Source organism: Ascidiella aspersa, chromosome 1 (genome assembly GCF_963924565.1).
Source record: "Ascidiella aspersa chromosome 1, kaAscAspe10.2, whole genome shotgun sequence".
Lineage (NCBI taxonomy): Eukaryota > Metazoa > Chordata > Ascidiacea > Phlebobranchia > Ascidiidae > Ascidiella > Ascidiella aspersa.
In genome coordinates this window covers 30,766,094-30,784,711 of record NC_139447.1, presented here as the reverse complement: position 1 = coordinate 30,784,711, position 18,618 = coordinate 30,766,094, and the positions used below count along the sequence as shown (strand labels likewise).

The 18,618-nt window shown below is 35.0% G+C and overlaps 2 protein-coding genes across 2 annotated transcripts; one reads left to right on the top strand and one right to left on the bottom strand.

Moving 5' to 3' along the window:
* Positions 1-948: 948 nt before the first annotated feature.
* On the top strand, positions 949-13,342 carry LOC146169737 (two pore channel protein 1-like). The gene is made up of 16 exons (XM_083390879.1): positions 949-1,134; positions 5,270-5,473; positions 6,005-6,133; positions 6,427-6,534; positions 7,326-7,546; positions 8,700-8,826; positions 9,233-9,388; positions 9,820-10,049; positions 10,274-10,444; positions 10,620-10,684; positions 10,751-10,905; positions 11,184-11,400; positions 11,660-11,750; positions 12,264-12,377; positions 12,496-12,629; positions 12,962-13,342. Exons 2-16 carry the CDS (start codon positions 5,405-5,407, stop codon positions 13,090-13,092), a joined length of 2,118 nt encoding a protein of 705 aa, XP_083247005.1. The 5' UTR covers positions 949-1,134; positions 5,270-5,404; the 3' UTR covers positions 13,093-13,342.
* A 66-nt stretch (positions 13,343-13,408) lies between these two features.
* LOC146169736 (protein YIPF4-like) lies at positions 13,409-18,617 on the bottom strand. The gene is made up of 6 exons (XM_083390881.1): positions 18,440-18,617; positions 17,278-17,436; positions 16,335-16,446; positions 15,823-15,949; positions 13,970-14,161; positions 13,409-13,656 (listed from the first exon to the last, which is right to left on the bottom strand). The coding sequence occupies exons 1-6, from the start codon at positions 18,522-18,524 to the stop codon at positions 13,519-13,521; spliced, it is 813 nt and encodes a 270-aa protein (XP_083247007.1). The 5' UTR covers positions 18,525-18,617; the 3' UTR covers positions 13,409-13,518.
* Between the last annotated feature and the right edge of the window lies 1 nt (position 18,618).

Below are 18,618 nucleotides of genomic sequence, written 5' to 3'. Positions count from 1 at the left end.
CAAAGTTGTACGTACGTGTTCCTTTAATCTATCGCAACATAAAAAAGAAGCAATCATAATACTTTTTTTTAATGTATCATGGCTGTTAAAACTTTCGATGCCGATTTATAATAACTAAAGCATAAAACATTGAGGCGTACCCGGCAATAGTTTCAATTAAAACAGGATTCTCTCTTACTGTGGTCAGCGCAACGTTCGAAGGTTTTGGAGGTTCATAAATGCAATAATTTAAAATTTAAAATGAGTTGTTTCAAACAACATAGAATATTAAAAAAAAGCTTTGGATAGTCAACTGAATTCGCGCGAAGATTGAATTTATTTTTGCAATTTTGAAATTGCAGTGGACAAAAGTTTCGTATTATACATGACAAAGGCAGCGTGGTTTACATCGATCAGTCCATGTATTGGCCCACTGCGATCAATTGGTCTCAAATTGGTGTTTTTCAGAAATCGTCACTGCCCATTAAAGTTCAATTAAGATAAACATTGTATATAGAAAAGCAATCACAATAGAAGTTTACAAGCCACGATAGTACAGGAATTCGGCTAAAAACTTGTTCGCCATCCTCGTAAAACTATCGTTGCCGCCGGTCAATCATTCAACATCGCTGGCAAATTATTTACCCAAGCGTTGCGCGACGTCGCCCCAATGCACCAATGCACCAATACACACGGCACCTGTACACGGTGTCAGTCAGCTGATGTTGTCAGCCTCCGCACAGCAAATTATCGAGTTCACCAAGTAACGAGCAATTGGGCCTTCTGCGGCTGTGATGAATTTCGGGTGAATCGAAAATGACGGACACTAAGGAACTGCCACTGTCGTTTGAAAACAATTTCGCCGATGTTGCCAGCAGCGTAGCAATCGACGACAAAGCCGTTTCTGTAACCCAAAAGCAAAATGGCGAGGTGCTGTATTTCGACGAAACGAGCCTGGACGTTAAACCTGGGAATGTAGACGGTCAGCAGCTAAATGGAGAGGACACTATTTTCACGTCCAATCCCAAAGCAGCTGATGTGTTAAACGCGAACAACACAGCGTCTGGAAGTCTTGAAAACGTCAAGTCGTTATCAGTTGGATCAAATAAGCCGGATACTGGAAAAGAAAATCCCTCACTGGGGAATAAGGAAAAGGTATTTGACTGATTTACGTTGTTTAAAAGTAACTTACAGCAATCGATACTCTGACAAAGTAAGCTTGTTAAGGTATTTTGGTGATAAAATGTCGAATGTGCTACGCAAAGCCATACGGATCTTTCCCATTACGACGCATATATACCTTGGTGGCCATCTTTGTTAGTTTGGGCCAATACATCAGATAGAAGGCATAAAAGGAGGCACACGAACATCGCCCTGATTTTGTTCGATGACATATATAATCAGTGCAGCAAAAGCGGTATGCATTCATTTGAGATATTTATTGGAACGGGTGGAATATGCAAAGTTTTTTATGTAGGCTTTATATCCAAATCAAACGTGTGTTATTTTGTATGGCATTAATTAAGACAGCGCAAACTTTTTTTATCGGGTGGGTGACAAACAAGGCCGTATTGATACAAAACGCAAGCGGTTCATACGTACATTTAATGATTTGTCAATATGTTGCAAAACATTGCTGCTGTGTCATTTCTAAAAGCGTTATTGTCTTTGGTTAGTATAGCCTACACGTTTTTGGAAGACTTCTAATTTAGATTTTGCGAAATTGTAAGAATCACCATAGTTAATAGAGCGAAAAACATAGATATGGCCTATAAAGTATATTCCAACACATGGTATCATAGTGAACCCTAAACAGCGCATCAATCTCACAACCACGAATATTGTAGTCTCTCAATAGTAAAAATAAACTTGTTATAGCAGGGAATAAAGCTAAATTACCTAATATCATGCGTTTTTTTATTTTGACCGCTCCGGTAATTCTAGGTATGTCCACAACGCGTTTCTAGTGTTGTTAAAGCCAAGCAAAATGTTTTTAATTGTCTACTCTTCGGCACGCACTTGCTGAAGCGAAGTTAATGTCAGTCCGCGACACGTAAAACATTTTACAGCCGTGGTTTAAACAGTATAGTGCAGCGGTAGGAGCCTATGGCTCGCGAGCCATACGGCTCTTTTAATGAGGGAATTTTGCCCACAGATAAATCGAAGCTATCATTATAGCACAGAGGTTCCCAACCTTTTTGCGATCTCGTACCACTTGGACGCTGTGTATAGTGTTACGCGTACCACTTTAGCAGAAAAATAATTTTATTAAACCATATTTTATCTATTTTTAGCTTACAACTAGCATTATTTAACGCTATTTGTAGCTTAAGCTATAATACTGTAGATTATATTTATCAAGAGCAATCATTTGGTATAATTAACGCCCACTGTACCACAGCGTTGTACGCTTTACAAAGCAACTGTGCTCCCAACATTTCTTTTTTGGAAGATTGCATTGTTTCGAAACAACAGGAATAATGAATTTTTTTTATTTTAATAAAACCAGAGAACAAACTATAAAGTTATGAATCCAGGGTTTTGTGAAAAAAACGGGTGCTCCTTCCTCGCGTACCAACTGGAAAACCTTTGCGTAACCACTAGTGGTACGCAGAGTTACACCTGCCTAAAATTAACCTGTAGTCTTAAATAGAGTGTGTTCCACAAGTTGGCCTAACCAGTGTTGCCATACCGTCCGTATTTCTAAGATTTGTCCTTATTTTTAAGGGTCATGTCTTAAAAAACTTAAATGTCCTTATTTCCAAGAAATGTCCTTATTTTTGACTTGCGTCCTTATTTTAAATAACTACAGAACTTCGATCGTTTTCCTCTGGTAACCAGTGTCGAGTATTATTCTAAAATTAAGCTTTTGCGAGTGTTTATGACATCATAAATGAAAAGGTGCTGCCGTGGGGGCTGCCACTCGTAGAGATATTACCCTACGGTCATGGGCGCCCGCACGAGGGGGGCAAGGGGGGGGGGGGCAATTGCCCCCCCCTGATTTCAAAATGCGATTATTAGTATTATTTATAAGTGTAATATGTATTACTTATGAAGGTTAAAAATATTATACATTATCCATTGCCCCCAGTGGCGTATCCAGGGGGCGGGAGTTCTTGTTTAGGACTGATTAGCAAGTGTGTATTCTACAATTGACAACGCTAAGTCAAACCTTCTTTCTTTTTTTCTCGCTGAAAAACGTCGAGTTATACACAGTATGTTCCTCGCTGTTCGGCCTCTGCGCTAATATCCGATGTTGGTGTAACATCGACATTTGTTTAACTGAAGCAGATTTTTAAAAGGAAGTGTAATGGTGATTGTCGTGCGCGTTTCAAAGTCTCTATCCTCTTTCAGCATACTCTAAGACCACGTGCTAAGTGTGCAATGGACAAAACTTATTTCCCCTGAACCGCAGCTTGTAATTTAGCTGACTTGGCACATAGCTCGGCGCAGATGTTGCGCTAATCGTGGCATAATAACACCCGGAATAAACGATATTCGTTTAGTATTGCAGGTGGTGAAAGACGTGCTTGTAATTTAGCGCTCGTTCCGTTCATGAAACTTGAAAACTGCGCTTCTGATAGTCCAATTATGTGTGATTCTACCAAAATTAATCACACATATTTCACGGTCTTGGTTGTTTTTTTTTGCTTGAAGTTAACGATTGCACACCGTGATTTCGCAGCTTGCGCCTGACAGGATTGTCGATGACGCACGTGGTCGCTTTTGCTGGACGTATTTGACTGTTTCTGATTATTTTTTTAACACGTCTTGCAATCACCATTCTATGACGTCATACTGTCACTGTTTATGACATCATTTTTCATTAACGTCAGACGAAAAATAGGGGAATTCCCTAAGTTGAAAATTCAGGACCCCCCATTTTTGATTTTCTGGTTACGCCCCTGGTTCCCCCCCCTGGAAAATTTTCTGCGGGCGCCCCTGCCTACGGTAGGGTATTTTCGCCTAAAGTAGGGAGTAGGGAATACCTACGGGATAAATTGTACTTTGTAGGGAAAAGTAGGGTATTTTGGTAAAAAAGAAAATTATGGGGATCAGACACTTGCAATGGAGTTATTTACCAAGTAGGCCTACTATTAAATTATACAACTTGTTATTTGTTTTAAATTTAAGATTTTCTTATTTTTTAGGACAACTTATTTGAAATTGCATAATACAGGTTAATGATATTATTCGTTTTTACCCTTTTTAAATAGCAACGGTGACGCCCGTCTAAAATCCTACCTACAAGAAGGAATAATATTTGGGTTAGGGTGCGGGTTTGCGTTTGGGTTAGGTTAGGTTAAGCAATATTATTAAATACTAAAATTTAACACATCCTCACCCAAACACTAAGCGCCATAACAGCAATTTGAGAATATAATCCAGCCCAACTGGAACCCCGTTTCAACTTGGGCGAACTTGGCGTGCCGAGATTGTTTTTGGGCTTCATGTTTTTTTGTATAAATTTACTCCTATCTAAATGTTGTTACAAATATCCGTCATTCCGCATAATTTTTACTGTTTTTGTCTATTTCCTATTTGTTGAAACAGGCTATTTGCCCGGCTCGCCTGTTTACCGAACTTCGCACTACTGTAACCGGATCTGCAAAATTGCCTCACGATTTATTGCTTAAGTCGTTTACAGTAGTGCACATTTTAAAGTTCGTTTACGACGTACTGTAAACGGCTTTAGCAATGAATCGTATGTAATTTTGCAGATCCATTTAACAGTACGGTAGTGCGAATTTTGAAGTTCGATAAACGGATGGGAAAACTTCGGCACTGGTCTGAATCTTACCACAACGAGATAATATTGTGCAGAATACTAGCCGTTTACCGAATTTTAAATTTCGAAATTTGGGGACCGGCTGATTTTTCTAAAAATAGAAAATTAAAAATAATAACTTCAAATTTGAAGTACGGCAACAGGTTGCCTGGCAAATTGCCTCTTCCTATTTTGTTTTTTGGCCTGTCAATAGAGTCGTTATATAGAGCCCTTAGATTTTTTAAATAGCGTTTTTCAAGCAACACCAACATGAGAATAGACCGAAAAACAAACCAAACACCTTGACACACTACTGGTGCAGATTGTTTCTGGCAAAAAGTATACAATACGATATGACACGGCTCGTATAAACACAATGCATGTCCAAAAACGTTTTTTAAATGCTGATCTAATTTTTCAGTTGTCCTTATTTTTGAGTCCATGTCGATGGCAACCCTGGGTATAACGCTTATTTAGCCAACTTATAGCCTCTTAATTGTTGATTATCGCTCGCTTTGGCAGGAGTTTTTGTTAGCGGCGAGCTTGGTTGAAGACGCGGTACACGGGCGGACGCTGGACTACCTCAATGACCAACTTTCGCTCAGGGCCTATCAGTTTTACAGCAAGCCCATATTCCAAGTGATCACCATATGCTTTATGTGGCTGCTGCTATCACTCGCGCTTTTTGAGGCTCCGGCCGTACCCGGACTGGAAATACCTTACTGGGTAAGTCGTGCAATATATGAAAAACGTTTACGAACTAAAGTGCTACACAAGACAATTTATATCCCCACTTTTCTCCGTTAAAATATTAATAAATGATAGGTCTATGACGTGGTTACTCTGGACCACAACCATAAGGTTTCCCAACGATGGCCCACTGCCCTCTTTAGGAGAAAGCAGGGCTGCGGAGTCGGACTCGGGACTCCGGTAGCATATCATGGAAAAACAGGATTTATTTGAACCATTATAAATTTATAAACTCTATATTTTGTGATTTTTATCAAGACTTTAAAAAGCTCCCATTTTTCCAAAAATGTGAGCAAGGGCGCCACAAAATTTGGAAAAGACGGCCAACATTTACGAAAGGTTGACAACCACTGTAGCCTAGTAAGCGTTAGGGTGGTCGGTTGATGAATTTAAGCAGGGAATAAATTTTCCTTAGCGTTTTTATTCAGGAAGCGCCAAGTTTAATCGAAATTTTCCCCGTCTAACGTTTCAGCTAATCTTGTTGTAACCGAGGAATGTTTTGTAAAGGGTACGATGATCATAGAAATTGTCTGCCTGGGAGTGATAGCGCTTCGGCTATACCAGATGTACATGTTTGTTCCACGAAGAACCTTCGTCACGGATACAAAAAACGTCACAGTTGCTGCCGTAGTACTGGTCAGTAAAACTTAGAAACGTTTAAATAACTAGTTTAGACGACTCGCCAACCGGATGTGTAAACTGGATTATATTGCTGAAACTGGCATTGCCGCTTTGTTTTACTATGCATTTAAACGCTTACGGGTACGGTTCAACAACTCCTAATGAATTCAGCCAAATCAAACCTGAAAATATCATTGATATTCCTTGTTTTAATGCCAACGTAAAATAAATTGAAAAATAAAACTCTTTGTCAGATACAATACTACATTTAAATACAACTTCTGTCACAGTATGTTTTTTCGGCCTAGGTGACTGTGATTGACATGATAGTGTACCTTGGAATGGGGGGCAGCGGAATCAGGGTGTCAAGATGTTTGCGGCCGCTTTTCATGATCAACATGAACGAAAGTCGACAGGTAATTGGAAATTTTAATGACGATTTCAAAACTGTTGCAGGCATACTCAAAATTAATGTACTGATGTGTGGAACATTTATCTATAGCTTTAGCTATTTTGTAGGTCGCACTGACTAACGACAAGCGAGCGTAAGTCAGTCAGTATAGAGCTACGTTCCCGAAACTGGAGGTCGTGAGTTCAAATCTTGCCACAAGCTTGCTTTCAAATCGGTCAAATGCTTAGCTTGCCAATAAATCTTTATTGGCAATCTGATAACGGTATTACTACCACTTGGCCTTCTTTAGAAGGCGTATGCGGAGGCCTGGATTATTCTTTTATTATTTGTGTGTCGTAGTTTACCTTAGATTCATCTTTAATATTTTAGGGGTTGGGATATTTCTCTAGCGCCGATAATAAAGTTGTTTTTTGGCAAGCCATGCTAGACAACATTCTGTGGGGATATACGGAATTATGACAAAAGTAAAGTTTTTTTAACGGGATTCACTTACAGTCGGACCTACTAAGCTAACAGGTCCTTGAATTCGGGTGGGAAGAAAAATATGCAAAATTTGGGCCAGAAGAAGATATAAGTAAAAAAATAATAAATACGGTACTGCTAGTTATGAACCAAATGCCAGTTTGCGGTTAGTTGGAAAGGCGAAGCAATGTCGTCGAAAAATTAGTTACCACCAGAAACTTTTGGTAGGCCAATAACTAGGTTGGTCCACGAAACAGTAACGTCTTAGGAATGCCATGCTGAAGGATTACCAGCTGTTATAACCTTTATAGACGACGTATTTTTCTCCTCAAGGTCCGCCGCGCCTTTCGCAACATCCGCAACACGGTTCCCGAAATCCTCAACGTCCTGGTGCTCTTCCTCTTCAGCATTGCGGTCTTCACGCTACTCGCGCATAAGCTCTTCGACGGGCGCAACCTGCTCTACCGCGGCGAGGAGCCCTACTTCACCAACTACTGGGACTCCTTCTTCGATCTCTACGTGCTGGTGACCACGGCCAACAGTCCCGACGTGATGTAAGCGTTCAACCGATTACGTTTTTTCCGCATTTGTAAAACTTGCAACGCTGTCGGATAATGGGAAATTCCAGCTGTGTCAGAGATTATTTTTAATTTCGGGGCGACCGATATCATCGGATCGGACTCAATAACAAGATTTAGTTATATACAGATTTCCAACTAAGATGGACAACCTTTACCACGCCCAGTGAGTCGTATCTAAACAAAACTAATACATATAATGCTTTCGTAAAGGCTTATCGAAGTCATTCGGCCTGGTCAGTATTATGGTGCAGGCAAAACCAAGCTTGATAAACAACTAGCCTGTGGTGAAGTCGAACTCACGACCTCAGTCATTCTAGCACCGTTGCTCTACCAACTGAGCTTAACAGGCTCAGAGGGGAACAAATCGACAAACAACCATAGCACCGTTGGCCGTTGCATCCTGTTCGTAAAACTAGTCTGTGGTGAGATTCGAACTTACGACCTCCGGTCAAGCCGGGACCGTCGCTCTACCAACTGAGCTACACAGGCTCAGAGAGGAGCGAGTCGAGAAACAACTATAGCACTGTAGCCTGCTGCATCTTGTTAGTACATTTAAAACAAACTAACAAACGATGACACTGGCGGAAAAAGGTTTTGTTCGTTTTATGGCATTCGTCCGATACTAAGTTGGAATCGCTGCCGATCTGATACCCAAATTAATTTATGCGTTTTAGCAATGGTTTGTACATTACCTATCGGATCCAACTGTTGTTTTTTTTCGTTCTAAAATTGGATCGTTTCAAATTGTATCTTTTTATTAACGAAATGCACCAAATTTTAACAACGGGTAACTTATTATTATTGTCCTAATTTTTCCAATTATTATTTTTTTTTCATATTAACTAACAAATTTGCTGCATTTTGGTGTCTTTAAAGTGTATTCAACAAAAAACATTTAAACAAAATCCCTGATTTCAAAGTTCTAGTTTTTTGTGTAGTCATTAACTTATAATCTGCATTCTAAAATATAGTAAAAAAGTTTTGTAGTTGTTTATATAAAGATTTATAGTCTTTTATATATATAACCTAAAAAGAAGTGTTTTCAACAATAGAAAAACAGCATACTCATTACAGGTCCAGTAAAATTTGGTAAATGTTTGTTCACAAGTAATGCATTTTTTTACAGGATGCCAGCTTATGACTACAGTGGCTGGTTTGCAATTTACTTCATTTTTTATATCATCATCAACACTTACATCTTTATGAACTTATTCTTGGCCGTCATATACAATAGTTACAGGACTCATCTTAAGGCAAGCTTATATCACTATTTTTTATCTTTGTGCCAAATACTTTTTAACATCTTAAATTTACATTGTTATTGAAAAACACATGAAAAAAGTGGGCGCTAGTCTAGAATCCTACCACAGTTCTAAAATCAACGCACAAAATTTGAGTTAGGATGGGGTTAGCGTTTGGGTGTGGATGGGTCAAGTATTATTATATTCTTTATTTAATAATAATACTTGACACACCTTAACCCAAACGCTAACCTGTACCCTAACCCAAATGGTGTTTCGTTGTGGTAGGAACTAGGATTCTAGACCAGCGACAAAAATTGGAGAAAATATAAAATCATGTTTAACGCAACAATACTTATATTTTCAAAGAAACTTGATTCTTATAAATCATATACTTATTTATTTGTTGATATTAAAGACAGAAATCCGTGGAACAGTTTTATTGAAACGTAAAAAGTTGGAACAAGCATTTAATTTACTTTACGATGTAAATGCTAATGGAATACAAGTAGTTTCATATGAAAGTTGGATGACTGTAATGAAATTGCTTACATCGCCAACATCTTATATAAAAGTAAGTTTGAACTTATTTCGTTGCCAAAAAATAAAAATACTATTTTTGATTGATTTACTTTTTTTCGTACTAGTGTTTAAAATGCCAAATTAGAATTGCATTTGCAATGACTAAATCTTTATTTTAAAGATGCTTTTTTGTATTTAAATATGTTTACAAATAATGTGAAATGTTAGCACAAAAAGGTATAATATTGTAATAATTATTAACGCTACATATCTGTTACCTGAAGATAAATCTCTACTGGAAACGGCTTACAAACAAAAATTTGAAAATGCTAAATTAGAATTGCATTTGCAATGTTTTGCAAAAAATCTTTATTTTAAAGATGCTTCTTTGTATTTAAATATGTTTCAAAATAAATTGAAATGTTAGCAGAAAAAGTCATAGGATTATAAAAATTATTAACACTCCATACTTGTTACCTGAAGATAAATCTCTACTGGGAAGTGCTCACAAACAAAAGAAGCGATGACACAGATGAAGTAGAAAACAGTAATGAGGACTCTGGAATCGCGAAAGCTCAGTTTTTGCAGGTGGCAAATCTGCTTAATGTTTATGTGGTAGAGGATGCGTCAGGATTGAACTGGTTCAAGCGGAATATACCTACAGTTTACAATTCAAGAATAAGTTGTTTTATCTGCATGTGTGTTTCACACAGGTAATTTGTGCTGATAATAAATACTTAGTTGAATTAAATTATTAAAATTAGAGATAAGAAATGTATCATATTACCAAACTGTTTTTTTTTTTTTTTTTTTTTGCTAAAATAAACCAAGATGTAACAAATACGTTTTTATTTATTTTTTCTTATTTTTTTTTCTTTCAATAATACAAAAATAAAAATAAGGCACAACAATAATTTGTAAGTCTTATGTTTCGTAGGTTGTTTGCTGCATTTTTTGATTTGGTGATAATTGCAAATGCATTTTGTATTGGATTTGATGTTGAAGTGGCAGAGTGGTACTTTTTATCAGCTTTTGTTATTGAAATCGCTCTTAGAATTTATTTGGTGGGACCAAAAGAATTCTTCAGTTATACAAGGACATGGAACTGGTAATAAACTAAGTAATATTTAATAATCTACTTTTTATAAGTATTGTTATATTTTTGTTAAATGAAAAGAAGCTAAAACTAACCATTCTTGAAAGTTCAGACAAATTTGCATTGATAATAATGTAGTACCAAAAAAAAACACAGCACAACACCAATATGTTTATTATTTTAACAGGTTTGACTTTATTATTATCACAGCAGCGCTAATAGCAACCATAATTGAAGCATCTCTTAATGAATGTAAGTGAACCTGTTTAAAATTTACATTTCTAAAGTTATTTATGCACAAATTATTTTTTACTTTAGTGGATGGATTTCCTAGAGAGGTGCTTGATGTTATTCTGGTTTTACGGTGTTTACGTTTGGTTCGAATTGCTGGAAGTGTGCACAGTATTAAAATTGTTGTTATGACCATAGCAAACATAATGCCATCGCTGTTGACCTATGGAGTTGTCTTACTGGTAAGCAATAATTTTAAAGCCTGTTTATGTTTACAGATACAGCTTTTATTACCATACGATTATAACTATTTTATTTTTTTAACCAACACTCATGACTAAGGTGTTTGTCAGAGATCTGTTGTAATTATTAAACTTCCACTTTTTCAGCATACAGGATTCTAATATTAACTTAAAGTGAAGCACATATAGCTGGTATTCAACAGATAGCATTACTTTTTATAAGCAGTGTAACTTACAATATTTTATAATTTAGTAATTACCATTAACCTTGATTGCAGATGTTGTATTACTTTTTTGCAATTATTGGGATGGAGAGCTTTGCTGGCCTAATCCAGTATGTTGATGATGGTACAACACCCATGGAGCACTTTTGTGGAAATGATGATCTGAAAGAGTCAGAGTTCATCCGAATGGGATACTGCAATAACAATTTCAATGATCTGATACATTCTCTTGTTACATTGGTTGTACTTACTGTTGTCAATCAGTGGCATAATATCCTTTTTAAATATTTTGGTAAAACATTACCTAGGGTTGCAAAAACTCATGTTGTCTAACAGATCTGGTTTATTTAATTTTATTAAAAAGAAAACTGTAAGCTAATGCTTATTTAAAACTTATTCTTTTAAATATAAGTTGAAGTTTTTAATCATAATAATCTATTATTATATTTGATAATTTGTCAATTATTCACTTAAAATCTACTTGCAAACAATCAATGATGAATAGTTATTGCATCCTTATGACATTGCACTTATCACTCTTGGATACACGCTAGTAACCAGCAAATGGGCCCGCCTCTACTTTGTGCTGTTTCATTTGATTGTTGTCATTCTTATTATGAAGTAAGCAAGTCACATTCTATGTTTAAAAGTCATTAAACACTTATTTTATTTACATAAAACGGTAATCACACCAACTAAAACAGGTTTTATGTTGAAAAAATATATGCTACACAAATAAAAACATACCATGTGTTGCAAGTAAAAAACACAATTAGTTTCAGTAAAACTACTTTGGTGCAATAACCAAAGAAAAACTTTCCTAATTATTTGACTTGACTGACTCTTTACTTGTTTTTTATGTATTTTTCTGGGCAATTAATGTTTAGTTTTTACTTAAGTTTATAGAAATATGCATCATTCAATACTCACAATATTTTAATTATATAAAAGAATGTTTAAAATGAGATAAACATAAAAAAAGTTCTCTTGGGTTGACTATTATATTACTTATTAATAGATGCTCAAGTGCATGACTGAAAACAGCCAAACCTAATTATATTGTTATATCATTTATACAGACTCAAAATAACTTAGTCCAAAATAAATCATATATTTACTTGCATTTCCTGATAGCATCATTGTGGCATTTGTACTCGAGGCCTTTATTCTTGAATATGGTTTATCAAAAACAACCATCGAAAGTAAACTGGAGAAAACAATTCAGGAACTTGGTTACAATGTAGATGAGTAAGCATATTTATTAATAACAGATTTTTTATGTTATACTATTATTTTTGTTACAGCTATTGTTTATGGTATTTTTAAATGTATCATGTATTTTGTTATATTTAATTGTCTGTTTTAGTGAGGTCACAGACACTGTTGATGATGAGACAGAACTTGTAGATGAAGTAGATGGGGCAGAAAATGCAACTTATACAGGGAAAAGAGATGCTACAAGGAGTTACAAACCGAAAATTAAGTTCAGAATTAATGAAGGTAAGCACTGGGTACAAAAACTACACTAGAACAGCAAAAATGTAAATGCCAAGAAAATCAACAAGCAATCACATTTACAAAATTTGTTTTCGATCTAACTGGCACAGCCTACAATGCTTGCAATTGTTTTTACATCATACTAAACTTTATTGGTTAAATGGCAAACTGAAAATTGTATCATGATCACCATTTCTCTTTTTTCAGGTTTTGATTTTCTTGCTAAATGTATAACACATTATACAAAAACATTAATAATTAGGCTTAACATTTTAATTCAATAAAACATTAAACAGTTTAATATTGATTTATTTAAAATTTGTTCCTCCGGACAGGTCACAAAAACATAGAGGTTCTTCTACAAAAAATGTTCGAAGATGAACTTGGTGTTGAAGCTACGGAAGGTCCGGCACCAAAGGAAACACTCACATTTGATGATGTAACTGGTGATTCCACCACAATATAAACATTATCACATATCTAGTGTTTTGGGTGTAAAGAATATATTTTATCTAGAAATGCCTGCTTTGCATCATTGCCCTTTGGTTTACCGTATGAGCTTATTTTATTAGTAATTTGGTATGTCAACCTGGATTTAATTTTTCACAAAATGTTTAAGTTGTGGTACAACAATCAACTGATTTCACAACAGAATCAACTTTTTATGTAACTTACCTGCTTGACCTGCAAAAATCTTTATTATCTGCTTATGTTGTTTTTTTCTCTGACATGCATTTATCTAACTATTTCTGTAATGAAATAAAAAAATCACAAAATTTAAAGTCATATCTTTATTTCATGAAAAGCGTAACAATAAATACATCTATATAAAATAAGCACAATATGAAATAAAACCAATGTGTATCAGTGGATTGCCATAGGAATGAAACCACTATACACCAGAGTACAATGAGAAAAAGTAAACATATAGCAAAAATATTGGGTAGATCAGCAAAGGTTTTTTCTCTTTGTATGAGTCATTGACAAGTAACGATGCTGCACTGTATGATGCCCAAAAGATTCCAAGTACCTAGAATGAAAACAATCAGTAATTATGTGTGTTGAATTGTTCGATAATATTTTAAGAAAAACTGATGTTGGGTCGTGTTCTGTGTCAGTAATGTGCACAATAAAACAAAAAAAATATTTTTTTAGGTTTTTCAGCTAAGTATTTAAATAAAGTATATACACAATGTGGTACAGGATGCCACAGGGCTTTGATTTATTAACTACTTATTAATACCAAAAACAAGTAAAAAAAAGTGTTTTTACATGCTAATTTCAAGTATCTCAAAAGTAAAATTTGTCAATTTCACTGAATATTCAGTAAATGAAAAACACACCCTTATAATAAACGCCAGTATGTAGACTCCATGAATTAGCACCAATACACTGGCGGTTATGATAAGAGGAAGAAGCGAGTAACCGATCACTCCAAGGCATTGGGAGTAGCCGACCTCACCACCAAGCACACGAGCAAGAAGGAATATCATCAGCGAACCGAAAACCCACATTGTCAAAATCCAGGAAACAACCTAAACAGCAAAATGACTATGTTTTAGTATTTATTTGCTAAGCGCTGTGCAAAATGAGTTGCTCAAATATAAGACATTACCACTATAAAATAATTGTATTTGTTGTCAGTTAAACCTATTTTAAATAAGGTGTTGAGAAAGGAATAGCATAAATAGTTAACCAAAGTCTGCTTTTTAAATATATATATATATCAGGGTTGGACTTAAGCACTCGCCTGCTCGCCAATGCGAGTGCAAATCGCTCCGGGCGAGTGCTGATTGACACCCACTCACCCGACTGGCGAGAGTGGCTTTGGCGAAAAATTTAATTAGTTGGTGTAGGACAACGTGTGTTAAGCACCACTACTAACGAAATATTACTTAGCGCCAGTTATTTCCTTAAACACTAAGGCGCTAATACATTCAACACTACACACATAATAAGGTTAATCGAAGTCACGTCATGTTCGAAGCTCGTAATAAAGACTTTTTGTCCCCGTGTAAAAAATGACTTACCGCCAAACAAAAAGACGTGCAGTGTTAAATAGTTATTACTTATGTGGTTGATTGTTTACCTTAACTGTTGGTAATTTTTAAATGTTTAACCCGACGGCTGGGGCATTTGAAAAAGTTTATTGGACTGACCAACGATAAGAATTTACTTTTTTCTATTTATTGAGTTGTTTGTATAAGAAAAGTTTAAGCAATCGCTAAAGTTTTTGGTAACAATAAGTTTTAATAATATTTGTAAGCAGTGCTTTTTCTAAGATGTTTTGAGCGACCGAAACGGCTAAGTGACCACCACTACGATATTTTAAAATATCGCCTATACTTGTGCACCTATAGCTGAGAATTAGCAATTAGTCTACCTAAGTATGTTGTTGCGATCTCTTAAAGTTAATATCGGACGTCAGTCAACCAAGCCAAAGCTTAAAATATTACTGTATGTAAATCAGTTATTTTGCAATTATTATTATTATTATTATTATGTTTAGATCGAAACCATTGCAGACGCCCTTGGAAAATTGTAACGACCCACTATAGCGCGTCGCGCAACACAAAACCTCTGGTGCATATGTTTGTTACAATTTGCGAATGAATGGTTTAGGTGTGTAAATTTACAATTATTATATTTAATCATTATTTGCTGTTCAATCAGTAACTATAGTGTTTGGCGAAATGTGGCGTTTTGTTTGTTCCACGAAGCAACCTGTGATGAAACGTCCTTAAAGCACAGAAAAATCAGAATACGAAAAAAACAGAGCGCAAGGATTTTTTAGAAAAATGGAAAAGATTTTTAGAAAAATGGAAAAAAAGGCTGGCCGTGGCTACTAAGTTATTAGTGTTTTATTTTCACTTAATATTGTAAAAAATATTTCGGCTAAAAAACATTGTTTTTGAAATAAACGACCAGACTTTTATAAAAAAACTAATGTTTGCATACAGACACTATAAGACAGGTTAACGACAAGCCAAGAAATGACAGCGCTAGGACGAAAATTTGCACACTGCATGCCAACAAATTTGGCGAGTGTTATTTCGTCTGGGCGAGTGATGATTGATAGCCATGGCGAGTGTAAATTTTTGCTTAGGAACATATAAATATATATATATGCGTTTAAACTTCATTTTTTGTTGTTGCAAATAAACAGCTGCATTTGCAACTACAGGAATTAACTTACATGAAACTGTCCATAAAGTGATACCATTGAAAACAAAATAACCACGGCAAGAGGGCCCCAGAAATCAGGGTTGTCTCTTACTACCTGACGATTGTAGCCAAGTGATGGAATTGGAAGAAGAACACATCTGCAAATACAACAACTTATTTCAAATTCAATGAAGAATAATTTAATTGTACATATTTAGTGAAAATGTGTTAATAAGTTTTAAATTCAACTAACTAACTTTTTCCATATAATTTTTTAATTTGGCAGAGTAAACATCAATTTTCTAAAAAATTAAATTTACAAAATATTGTGCATGAATATCGATTTAGTGAGAAACAAACCATTCTTGTGATTTTTAGTTTTTAATTTTTAACAGCATGATGCCCTCATAAGACTAAAAAAATCATTTTAACACTCAAAGTTTTGTACTTGGTTTCATTTTTGGCATAGTAAAATGCCATTAAACCAAATATTCAGATTTAATATCCTAAAAAAAAACATTAAATTAATAACATTGTTTTTACCTTATCTTGTAGTAGATATCAGTCACATCAATGTCTAGCTCTTCAAGCAAGGGTTTTTCGTTGTCAAGGTCATCATCTTCATTATCATCAGTCTCAAGCAGCCAACCGTAACCTATAAACAGCAAAACCAACTCATTCATCAATGAATAAAAAAATGTTTTACTTATTTCTTGTCATGCGAAGAAAACAATTTCAAAACAGTGATTTGATGATTCAATAAACAATGAAACCAAGTTGTGTATTAATATGCTGTGTGTGTAATATGTTACTAATATTATTAAAAAGAACAAAACCTTCATTATTTAAATAGTGTTTTAAATCACAAATTCGAATCTCGAATATAAAAATTACTAAAATTACAAAAAAATATACATTGGTTTCAAATTGGTTTGAACTTTAAAAGATATAGATATATTTCATCATGGCATACATGCAAGACATATTTATACACCACAGCATTAAAACAGATGGCCAATAAGCAAAATAAAAAAAATAAAACTGCAATTTTACCTTAATTCAAATTACAGCGAAAAAGAAAACACCCATAAATTCAAAACTAAAAGACATGCAATAACCTGAAGTAAGCATCCAATCTTCAGCTGTTAAAATCAGCATTTTGCAGTGAGATTAAATAGCCATATAAATAGTAACAAACTACATGCAGTTTGTATGCAAAATGCTCGATCTAATATTCTATTATTATGTCGAAGTGATTTTGTACAAAAATTATATAAATATTAATCCTTAATATGACTTACATTTTATCATTGGTATTTGATGTTTATATTTTAGAGTTATCTACGTTATTGTGAATATATATTTCAGACATCATGATTATATTGTTTTGTTTAATCATGCTTGTGTTTTTCAACAATCATGTGCAATTTCAATGTATGGGAAAAACTTAATTACAAATTTGTGATGAGTTGAAACTTTAACATACCTCTTCTTCGAATGACCGAACCAAACGGACCGTCTTTTGCGTCTGATTCAGACTGAGTGGGAACAGAAATATTTCCAGAAAATGACTGATCCATGAGATTTAAAGAAACCTCTCCAGTCGACATTGACATTTGAGAGTATTTAAGATCTTGTGAAGTTGCTAAAATGCAGAATTATAAATTAAAGAAAAAAGAATAGTTAGGGATACACGGCCCTGGTCTAGAATCCTACTATTTAAGATGTCAACACATATTGTTTGGTTTGGAAATGTTCTGTATTTATTCTTCCAGTTACCAATTTCAATTTTGATGACTGGTTCAGTTTCAGTAATCAGTACCTAGAACAAAAGGCACTGCTCTACAATCCTACCACTAGTTTTTCTAGTTATTCACGTCCAGGTTAAAAACTTTTGGATTTTGTACTAACGTTATTTGTAATATTCGTAAAATTTCACGGCTGAGAACAGAGAACTATACTGAAAACCATTCGCACGACAATAGTTTTGCATGTTTAAGCGATTTTTCACGACTCACCACATTTTACGTTAATTTTACATGAAATGCGCGGCTATGACCAATGCCGAGTGGGAAATTGTGCGGGGGATTTATCCAGCATAATCCCCAACACAGGCCTTACTTTCCAACCTGGTTAACCGTCAAGAACCTAAACCCGTAACCTACACCAAGTCATGTGAGTTAATTTTTTTGTAAGATGAGAGACCAGCTCCAGATACATATATTTACAAACAAAATAAGAAAATCAAACAGTTAGTTTTGGGTATTTAACCATATATCTTAATGTAAAATTATTCATTAACCATATATATTAATCTTAAACTAGATTATATTTTAGCAATACGGTTTTAGCCAAGTGTCTATAATGTGCGTTTTTTGGCGCTGGTCTATAATCCTACCACAACGCACATTATTTAGGTTGAGGGTGCGAGTTAGCGGTTGGGGTTATGGTGGGTCAAGTATTTCTATTAAATAATGAATTTAATAATACTTGACCCACCCACACCCAAACGCTTACTCTCACCCTAACCCAAATATTGTGCGTTAATTTAATAATGCGGTAGGATTCTAGACCAGCGCCCGTTTTTTGTATCAATATACGCATAAATTAGAGATAAAAGGTAACTTTTTAAACATCAAAACACTTACCAGACGAGGCCTTTGAAGGAACGAAGGTGTATTCTGACGTAGTCGAGCTTGGACTTGCCAGGAATTGATCATGTTCTTTCGACATGGCAATTGTTTTTGGTGGAGTTTCCAAACTACACGTCTTTAACTATTAATATAAAACCTATCTTGCAAAATTTAGTTTTACAAGAGACTGACTT